General features: G+C 44.7%; 1 protein-coding gene across 1 annotated transcript in view; it reads left to right on the top strand.

Annotated features, from left to right (window-relative positions):
• The window catches only part of LOC311126511 (immunoglobulin superfamily DCC subclass member 3-like), a gene marked incomplete at both ends in the record, with an annotated part of 20,833 nt that extends 10,565 nt beyond the window's left edge, over positions 1 to 10,268 (top strand). The window contains 9 exons of the mRNA XM_084158529.1: positions 204 to 362; positions 4,953 to 5,118; positions 5,271 to 5,521; positions 5,736 to 5,900; positions 6,159 to 6,347; positions 6,584 to 6,700; positions 9,580 to 9,709; positions 9,901 to 10,027; positions 10,152 to 10,268. Coding sequence (XP_084014655.1) covers positions 204 to 362; positions 4,953 to 5,118; positions 5,271 to 5,521; positions 5,736 to 5,900; positions 6,159 to 6,347; positions 6,584 to 6,700; positions 9,580 to 9,709; positions 9,901 to 10,027; positions 10,152 to 10,268 — 1,421 coding nt within the window. The remainder of the gene's footprint in view (positions 1 to 203; positions 363 to 4,952; positions 5,119 to 5,270; positions 5,522 to 5,735; positions 5,901 to 6,158; positions 6,348 to 6,583; positions 6,701 to 9,579; positions 9,710 to 9,900; positions 10,028 to 10,151) is intronic.
• Between the last annotated feature and the right edge of the window lie 219 nt (positions 10,269 to 10,487).

Genomic DNA, 10,487 nt, shown 5'->3' with positions numbered 1-10,487 from the left:
TGTGACACCTATTAGGATTACAGAAGTGACAGCAAACATGATATAAGACTTCAATGTTGCCTTGGTATTTGAACATTGACTGAAAGCTGCTTTGATATTGTTGAGTAGTTCTGTGCTAAATAGGTCATCCATGTTTGCTACAGATGAAACCTTCAGCTCTCTAACCCTCCCCCCTTTCTCTTTATCTGTCTCTTCTCCTCCAGACGGGCGCTCCATCGGGGTGGAGGGTATCCAGGTGCTGGGTACGGGGAACCTGATGATCTCAGATGCCAACCTGCAACACTCTGGGGTGTACGTGTGCTCTGCCAACCGCCCTGGCACCAGGATGAGGCGTACCGCGCTGGGCAGACTGGTGGTGCAGGGTGAGTAGTAGTACCCATCAATCTCACACCAAACACACTAGTATTAACCCTCAAATCCCAAACACACACAATGCAATATTGGCTTTGTTGATACAGCACTTGTCAGATCTCCCACCCCCAAAATTATATCCCCCACACACCATTACCAGCCTCCAGGAAACCACTCACCTCAATAGACCAATGCCTAGGCCTCCCAGGCCTATGCTGAATGCCCCCCTATCTCCTACCCCGAAACACTCCTGTAGATCTGAAATGAGTGGATAGGTAGAAAAAACATGGCAGACATTCCACCCAGCCAATCAGGAGACAAGGTGAAACTGTTAGCATCTGGTTCAAACCTATGTGATCTTTCCAGATCTACAGAAGAGCCTGGGGGAGTAGGGGCTGTGGGTCAATTTGAAAATTCATCTCAAGTCTCCCTCAGGGGAGCACCTGACCAAGCAGGATGTAGGATGGTGGTGATGCTGGGGTTATTTTGGGAAGGTCAGACTATATTAACCTTTGGTGGATTTGATCATGATCTTAAGGGTGAACTGACATCCCCCAACTCTTCTGGTCACCTTTGACCTCCTGGCACGGGTCCTTGGTGTTCTGCTGTTGGCCAACATGTTCTATTGAAATTAATGTTCTATACAGTTAATGTGGGGTTAGATAACAATCCCGTCTATAATGTTACCACCATCTATATCAGGGACCCAGGGTATACCCAAATCTAACATCAATAAAAAATACCATATTAATTCTAGTTAACTCAATCCCTTGCTATCTCATGTCAAATACCATCTGCCTCAATGTACCTCAAAGTCTCCCAAGTTCACTGATTCTACTTAAACTTGACCAGCCTTTAGCTTCTGCAGACCTTTTCAGTGTTATGCAGTCAAGTCTAGGGTCGGTTTGGGCTGACTTTGGATATTATGGGATGCCCTTTCAGACTTAATCTCCCTGGTTGCGTCTGCCTCCTGCCCCCCTCCCCAAACTCATTTGGGGTGCTGGCTGCCGGGGATCATAAATTGGCTGCACCAGTGGACCACCTGACCAGGACAGATGCAGGCCACAGTCAGACAATGGCTGCATAGCCACCATCTGTGGGGAAGAGAAAGAGACAGAGAGAGAGAAAGATGCATGGAGAAATATAGAAATAGAGAAACATGTACACATACAATAAATACAAGCGAGAAGGGAAACAAATGCATACAGAAATAGAGTATTGCAGTAATCAGATATACACACTCATAGACAGCAAGGAGAGATATACAGGGGAGCAGGGAGAGGTAGAGTAAGGGATAATTAAAATAAGAAATGAGAAAACAGACAGCCAGTTTGCTACAGAAGGAAAATAATCCTGCAGCAACAGGAAATGTGAATTACTTTGTGGATTATAATTAATATACATTTTTGTAGGGGGTTGATAATAAAAAAAATCGTAAGGGGAAAATCAAGTCTGAAATGTTAAAGTCGAACTTACCAACAAGCCTTTTAAGAAGCCTTTTTAAACCTCAAATACACTACACGTGCATTGCAGGAAAGTTTTTCTGCAACTGGGCGATCAAATTAAGATCCTACATCTGTAGGTTGACAGAGCAAAAAAGAGAGATAGAGGGAGAACAGATACAGAAGAAACTGGAAAACAGAGCACTGGAAAAAGATAAGATATAGAAACAGAATAAAACAGACAATGCTAGCAAAGCCCAAGTGCAGGAGGAGGGGGAGCAAAGTTAATCGTGCCAGAGTGAGGGATCACCTCTGACCTCCCACCCCTGACCCTCTCCCTGCAGGCCCTCAGGAAATTATGCGTGAGATGTTTGGGGATGGGGTTTGAGTTATGGTGTTAGGGGGTGGGGCTATGATGGGTTTTTTGGTGCTATAGGCCTTTGATTGGCAGGCCTTGATAGAGCAGCGAGACGGTCCCCGCTTCACCTCCATGGCCTGTGGGGACACTTGTCTTTGTCACAGCTGCAGGCGACAGACACAGGCAAGGCCAAGTTCAGGGGACAGAGGCCACCGAGTGCCAGACAGACACACAGAAGGGCTCAGGACACAAAGGGACACGACAGCCATTGTGTGTTTGCAAAACAGCTTATTCTAAGGGACGTCTATGTGTTGGCCTACAGGCCCATTCCCATGGCTTCTGGTTAGCATCCTCATGCATAGGGAAAGCTGAGAGTCACTTTTCATTCACACCTTCTGAATATGTGCATAATATTCCAGGGAAGTTAGGACAATTCACAATTGTCATGTGGTGTTTGATTGGGATCTATGTGTTGCGTTAGATTTTAGCCCTGGTCATGGTCCTCTCATTGTATTGCTCTGATGACAATTGAATCAGGTTTACAGAGAGGGATGCATATTCAGTATATTTCTGGATAGTTCAGTATATTTCGGTATAGTTCTGTATGAGAAATGGTGAGAAACAGTTGAAAACCAATCTATGACTATGATTGGTTTTCATGATTGAGGACCTAAATGTGTGTGACCAAATTGTGTGTGTGTCCAGGATGCTGAAGACATACAGAAACACAGAAAACTCTAGATAGTCCAGCCACACCTTTGGTAGGCAAACAGCTAGACAGAGGGACAGGCAGACCCAAAGAAAAGCATTCACTGCAGGTTTCTCCTCTAGTTCACTGAAATAATAGGAACCGCTAACCCTCATTGAAATAACAGGGCTTGAATGCATCTCTACTCTAAATAAATGGCCTTGCCCATGTTCAAGTGTGAAGTGCACTCTAGCACAGGAGAGAGGGATGCTAGAGGGTAGATTCATTACCCGTCCTTCCCCCAAATGCAGTAGTATGGAGCAGCCCCCATTCACTCTCACAAAGGCAGCCATCTCTTTTGCTCTCAAATGAGTAAACCAGCAAACCTGCACCCTAACCCTAACCACGGTCCCCCTCCTCCCCCTCTTCTCTCCTCCATCAGTCCCTTCTGCAGAGGGGCAGGCTGGGACAGCTGGGGAGCTCTCTCTGCAAACAGAATGACAATGACAATGACCCTGACTGCCATTCTGTCACCATGCTCACACACATATCCACCATTGATTGAGTGGTTTACTCGAACTCAATTTCAGCTCTCCACAATGCTGGAGCTGAAGTGAAATACACACTTATTAAACACTTATTCTATACTGTTTGGAGTACTCCTGTCAGGCTAGGCATAAGGTATTGGACAGTTCATTGCTGATGGATATCTCTAGAGGGCCATCTATGGTAGCTTACTGTTTCAACTTTCCTTAAACCAATATTTGGCCCTATGCTTTGCGCTCAGGTGGATTTCTGTTAGGGAGACTGTAGAAAACACTGTAAGGAGACTAAACGTGTTCCTGTGGTAATATAAAAATGTTTAGCACAATTTATTGTCATATCCAAGTTCTGCTACCCTGGGAACCCTAACAGATATATATCTCCTCAATATCCTCAAATCTCCACAAGATAAAACCAGGCATTTTTGTTTATCTTTTCGGTACACAAGCTTTAGAGGCCCAGCTTGCGTATCATCTTTTATTTTCCTGTCCTTTATTAATGCAAAGAGATTTAGGCCCAGCGTCCTGGTTAGAAATAATATCCATCCCTGCTATTGATTAATGGCCGCCTCAACCCCCCATGCCCCCTGTCCCTTCACCCCTACACCCCCCACCCCCTCTCCTCTTGGTCCGCTTTTCCCAGAGTCCTGACAATGGATTTGTGAGCAGGCTCATTTTTACGAGGGGTGTGGGGGTAGTAGTAGAGATGCATGTGGAGGGAGGCGAGGCATCAGGTTTTTGCACACAGATATGTGCCATTGTGGCAGAGAGACTACATCTGTCCCCCTCTCCACTCGGGTGTCACGAGAGGGACGGACAGGCGTGTCGCTTTAATTGGGGGACGAGATGCTGCTGTCATGGCTCATAAACTTGATTTTGGACTCCTTGTTTTGGCATATGCTCAGCTGGAGTCCGAGTCTGGACCTTGCTGGAGATGGTGGCTCTTCATGTTTGTGGATTATTTGGGGATTTGGATTCAGAGGCAAACACTCATCCTGACCACAGAAAACACAGAACAGAATGACATTTTGTCCTTTTCAAGTCCTTTGAGGAATATTTGACACCTAAACTATATTAATTTGAGCACAAGCAGGGTATATAAAATATTGAGTGAACCCTAGAACTTAAATTAAGATTGTATCTACTAATTTTTACTTTTCCCCTTCTCTTGTACACTGTCCATTATCGCAAACATAATGTTGGCAAGTTTATAACTCATCTCAGTCTCACAGCCATTATGGTCAGTATAACATCAAGTCCATCTGTCAAGTGCATTGCTGAAACATCTCTGCTGCCCTCTACTGTGCTTTATAGTAATTGCAAGACATAGGCAAAACTGCACAGTCAAAGCAGCCCCTGAGCCCCATAATGGCAAGCAGTATCTCATCCCCTATCCATCTCCCTCCGCACCCCCTCTCAAATAAATGAAATGTAAATAAACTACATAATGTAAATATTACAAAGCAGTCTTTGAGATAGTAAAAGATGGTAGAACATTGCATCACATACATTAATTAAATAGCACATAGGAGAAGCTCACTCTCTTTCTTTTTCTTTCTCTCTATTCCCAGCTCCTCCTGAGTTTTTGCAGTGGCCGCAGTCTGTCTCCAGACCAGCAGGGAGCAGTGCAGTGTTCACCTGTATGGCCCAGGGTGTCCCCGAGCCTCACCTCATCTGGCTGAAGAACGGCAAAATCCTGACGCCTGGTGACAACGTCAAGCTCACCAACAATAACAGGTACAGTAGTATGCTTTTACTCATCTACATTTACTTTTAGATCTGCCAATATAAGATTAAGTAATGTAATTAATACATTCATTACACCACCATTTTCATGGTCACTCCAACTCTTAACAATGTCCTCTACCCCCCCCCCCCCCCCCCCACAGTACGCTGGCGGTAACGCGCATCACCACAGAGGATGAGGCCATCTACCAGTGTATTGCTGAGAACAGCGCTGGCACCAACCAGGCCAGTGCCCGCCTGGCCCTTACCCAGTCCACGGAGTTGCCCGAGGCCCCCCAGGACCTGACGGCCATGGCCCTGTCCCCCACCACCCTGCAGCTCACCTGGGCCCAGCCCTCCCCAGAGGTCACCGACGGCATCATCGGATATGTGCTGCACATCCGCATGTTTGGCGGTAAGGAGGCTGTTGTAATATAATACTACTTCATTGTCCAAAGTGAATCTATATTTTTGCTGTCTTATGTAATTCATATGGAGAATTGAATATCATTTTTTGCTGACACTTATGCATTATTATCTAGAAGTACACAAGACTGCCTCTTTTGAATACCTTCCTGTCGTAAAATGCAAAGATGATGACCTCACTTCCTGTTTCCTGTCCCCTCAAGAGCCAGACAGCAGAGAGCTGCAGGAGGCAGTCAGTAAGACCACCTTCCAGCATGAGTTCACCACCCTGGAGCCGGCCACCACCTACTCCATCTACCTCAAGGCCTACTCCCCTCTGGGAGCCAGCCAGCAGTCCAGCACTGTTGTGGCTACAACACTAGGGGGCGGTACGTCATTTAGATATCATGAAATGAAAGGAGATATTAGCGGTTGCATATCAGAGTGCCTAATTTCTCATGTTCCTCTCTCTTTGTTTCAGTTTTTCACATTTAGTTTCTGTCTATTCGAAGCCTCACTCATCTCTTTCCCTTTTCTCTATCTGTCTTCTCATGTGTGGAATTCAATTTGTATGTTAATCCCTTCATCCTCTCTGTTTCCCTCTCTCTTTCTCCCCTCTTTCCCCTCCCTGGTCTTTCCCCTCACAGTACCCAGTTCTCCTAGTTTCTTCACCAAGGTGCTAAACAAGACGGCAATGCAGGTGTTCTGGGAGCTGCCCAGTAAGCCGGGCAAGGTAGAGGGCTTCAAGCTGTCCTACCGCGAGGTCCCCCAGCCCAACTTCCAGGGGCAGGAAGCATTTCCTGGTCACATCAACACCCACACCATCTCCCATCTAGGTCAGTGATGAGGCAGCATACTACTAACCACTGTCACTGCAGGGTCTCAGATTGCAATGACTCACATTGGTACCAAAAGGACCTTTGAAATGGAATGAATGTAACTAAAATCTGTGTATTAGGGTGTTGCTTTTTAAAACGGTTTATGGTTGATTTTCCTAACTGTAAGCTATAAAAACAAAGAGAGTCGCACACTCCATATGTACAACCTACCAGTAACTGGCCATCTGTTTCAGAACCCGCTGCTGTGTATGAGATCCAACTGGTGGCCTACAACGGCAATGGGGACAGCGCTGCCAACAAGCGTCTGGTTTCACTGGCTGAGAGTGGTACCAGCGCCAAGACCAGCACCGGTGAGACACAAACACTGACCTTAGGATCAGTACCCTATGTGTAACAGAGTACTGTCAAACACCAGGTGGCGATGTGGAGCAATGATGCTCTCTATGTGTGTCAGGGGTAGATTTTTTATTTTAGTCATTTATCCAGAGCGTCTTACAGGAGCAATTAGGGTTCAGTGCCTTGCTCAAGGGCACATCGACAGACTTTTCACCTAGTTGGCACTGGGATTTGAACCAGCGACCTTTCGGTTACTGGCCCAACGCTCTTAACCGCTAGGATACCTGCCACCCCGTACGGTTGCAAAGGGAGGGTATGTTATTGGAAACTTTCAAAGTTTACCAGTTACCTACCAGAATTTTGGTAACTTTCAAGAATTGTATGTAATTTATCACAAGACATCTAGTGGCCCTATTAGGTACTTTAGATTATCCCAGGTGTCTGTAGTTATCGCTGGCCCTCTCTCTGGCCTTATCACATGTAAAATAATTAAGTACGCAGATTTAAAAAAAAGAAATAGAATGACAAAGCTATAAAACATTATCCTAAAGATAAACCATAAATTTAGTGAATATATCCTTTATATATTTTTTTACACACTTTTATTTATTTTACTATTTCAATATCTATTTGTTGTCAATGTTTTGGCATCAGACTGGTGGCAGCTGTGAAAAAAGTAAATGTTGGAAGAGTTACAAAGTTAATTGAAAATAATGCTATTGCTGATTAGATGCTTTTTTCATTAATTCAGCTATTTTCTCTTGATCCATATGGTCTATCTACTAGAAACTCATGGATAATATGGACACAGATATAATAAATGAATACTATACATTAATATGTACATTTTTGTAAGTTATTCAAGTATACAGTGCATTCGGAAAGTATTCAGACCCCTTGACTTTTTCCACATTTTGTTACGTTACAGCCTTATTCTAAAATGTATTCAATCGTTTTTTCCCCTCATCAATCTACACACAATACTGTATAATGACAAAGCAAAAACTGGTTTTTGAAATGTTAGCAAATTTATAAAATAAAATAAACTGAAATATACATTTACATAAGTATTCAGACCCTTTACTCAGTACATTGTTGAAGCAGCTTTGGCAGCGATTACAGCCTCGAGTCGTCTAGGGTATGACGCTACCAGCTTGCCACACCCGTATTTGGGGATTTTCTCCCATTCTTCTCTGCAGATCCTCTCAAGCTTTGTCAGGTTGGATGGGGAGCGTCGCTGCACAGCTATTTTCAGGTCTCTACAGAGATGTTCGATCGGGTTCAAGTCCGGGCTCTGGCTGGGCCACTCAAGGACATTCAGAGACTTGTCCCGAAGCCACTCCTGCGTTGTCTTGGCTGTGTGCTTAGGGTCGTTGTCCTGTTGGAAGGTGAACCTTCGCCCCAGTCTGAGGTCCTGTGCACTCTGGAGCAGGTTTTCATCAAGGATCTCTCTGTACTTTGCTCCGTTCATCTTTCCCTCGATCCTGACTAGTCTCCCAATCCCTGCCACTGAAAAACATCCTCACAGCATGATGCTGCCACCACAATGCTTCACTGTAGGGATGGTGCCATGTTTCAATCTTGGTTTCATCAGACCAGAGAAGAGTCCTTTAGGTGCCTTTTGGCAAACTCCAAGAGGGCTGTCATGTGCCTTTTACTGAGGAGTAGCTTCCGTCTGGCCACTCTACCATAAAGGCCTGATTGGTGGAGTGCTGCAGAGATGGTTATCCTACTGGAAGGTTCTCCCATCTCCACAGAGGAACTCTGGAGCTCTGTCAGAGTGACCATCGGGTTCTTGGTCACCTCCCTGACCAAGGCCCTTCTCCCCCGATTGCTCAGTTTGGCCAGGCGGCCAGCTCTAGGATGAGTCTTGGTGGTATCAAACTTCTTCCATTTAAGAATGATGGAGGCCACTGTGTTCTTGGGGACCTTCAATGCTTCAGAAATTTTTTGGTACCCTTCCCCAGATCTGTGCCTCGACACAATCCTGTCTCGGAGCTCTACGGACAATTCCTTCGACCTCATGGCTTGGTTTCTGCTCTGACATGCACTGTCAACTGTGGGACCTTATATAGACAGCTGTGTGCCTTTCCAAATCGTGTCCAATCAATTAATTTTACCACAAGTGGACTCCAATCAAGTTGTAGAAACCTCTCAAGGATGATCAATGGAAACAGGATGCACCTGAGCTCCATTTTGAGTCTCATAGCAAAGGGTCTAAATATTTATGTAAATAATATTTTTAATTTTTTATACATTTGCAAAAATGTATAAAAACCTGTTTTCGCTTTGCCATTATGGGGTATTGTGTGTAGATTGATGATGAAAATATGAATTAAATCAATTTTAGAATAAGGCTGTAACATAACAAAATGTGGAAAAAGGGAAGGGGTCTGAGTACTTTCCGAAATGCATTGTAAATTACCTAAATTACCATAGATTGCCATATATTTTCTGTTAATTACCTAAATTACTTTGGTAAATTACCAGTGGCTTTGCAAACCTAGTCAGGGGATATATGTAAAAACATATACTCATCCTGGATAAGTGTGTCAGCTATATTATGAAAAGATAAATGTAATGTAAATCTCTTTAGTTAATCTTTCAGATCACAGAAAGAACATGTCAGTGTGGGTCTGCACAGATTTTTGTCAAGTATATACTGTACACAAGGACAGGGAATGTGTTTTTTGGGTACTTTTGTTTTCAACTCTTTCTGGGTGTAATTAGTTCACAATATTTACCTCATTATATTAAAAGTTAAAGCAGATCGCTGTATCAACACCACAGATGGTGTGAGTCATGGCGTTTGTGTGGGTGTGTGTGCGTATGAATGTGTACCCCACTACTGTTTCTCCACTAACACAACCCATTTTTGTGTGTGTTTGTCCAGGTGGGCAGAGCCCATGTAATTGCAGGCAGGATGACGAGGGGTCCATGACTGGCATTGTGGTGGGAATCCACATTGGCATGGCATGCATCATCTTCTGTGCGCTGTTCCTCATGTTTGGCTACCGCCGCAGGTAAGGAGGCACTTTTTGGTCAAATTGAATATGGTAGCAGAATATGTTTTGAATATGTTTTTATAGTAATAGGAAATGTAATAACTCTAGATTTTAATTTGCACATTGCTTTATTTATTATTGCCTGGATATTGAGTCACTTTGACTCGAGGACATGGGTCTCATGCCATGTTTGAATGCTTCTCTCCCAGCTTCTTCTGCAGGAAGGGGACCCAAGATGGCTGGTCAGGGCCCCGAGGAGGAGACAGGAACCAGCGGGCTGGCTCACCAAAAGAGGGGGTGATCCGCATGCCCGAGGTCATTGAATTAGTGCCTCAGGTAAGGAGCTGTAATATGCACAATTCTACAAATATTATACATCATACACAGTCACAGTTCTAGCTTTCTGTGTCCTATGGAGCGGTTAGTATAATAATAACCATCTTCTCTTTTCTGCCTGTAGAGATGTGACTCTATCACTGCTCCAGTGATGGTTGTTAAGGGTCAAGCCCCCCCAGCGCAGTGCAAAGTCCTCATCGAGCAGCCCCCACCATGCCAGCCTGGCACAGGCACCGGCTAAAGCACCCAAACACCACTCCACTTACCTCCCCCAACCCCAGTCCCTTTACCCTGAGTAATGAATGGCTGTTCTATGGTTCCTCCACCTCACCTGCCCACCAACGCCTTAGCCATAGTCTGCCTATTGCAGCGTCCAGCCATAGTTCTAGCAATGAATGAGAGAGAGAGATTGAGAATGAAATTGAGAGTAAGAGATGATGTGTTGAGGACTTCTGTTGAA

The sequence above is a fragment of the Coregonus lavaretus genome (genome assembly GCF_964263955.1).
Source record: "Coregonus lavaretus genome assembly, chromosome: 3".
Classification (NCBI taxonomy): Eukaryota; Metazoa; Chordata; class Actinopteri; order Salmoniformes; family Salmonidae; genus Coregonus; species Coregonus lavaretus.
This window is presented reverse-complemented; position numbering and strand designations above follow the sequence as displayed.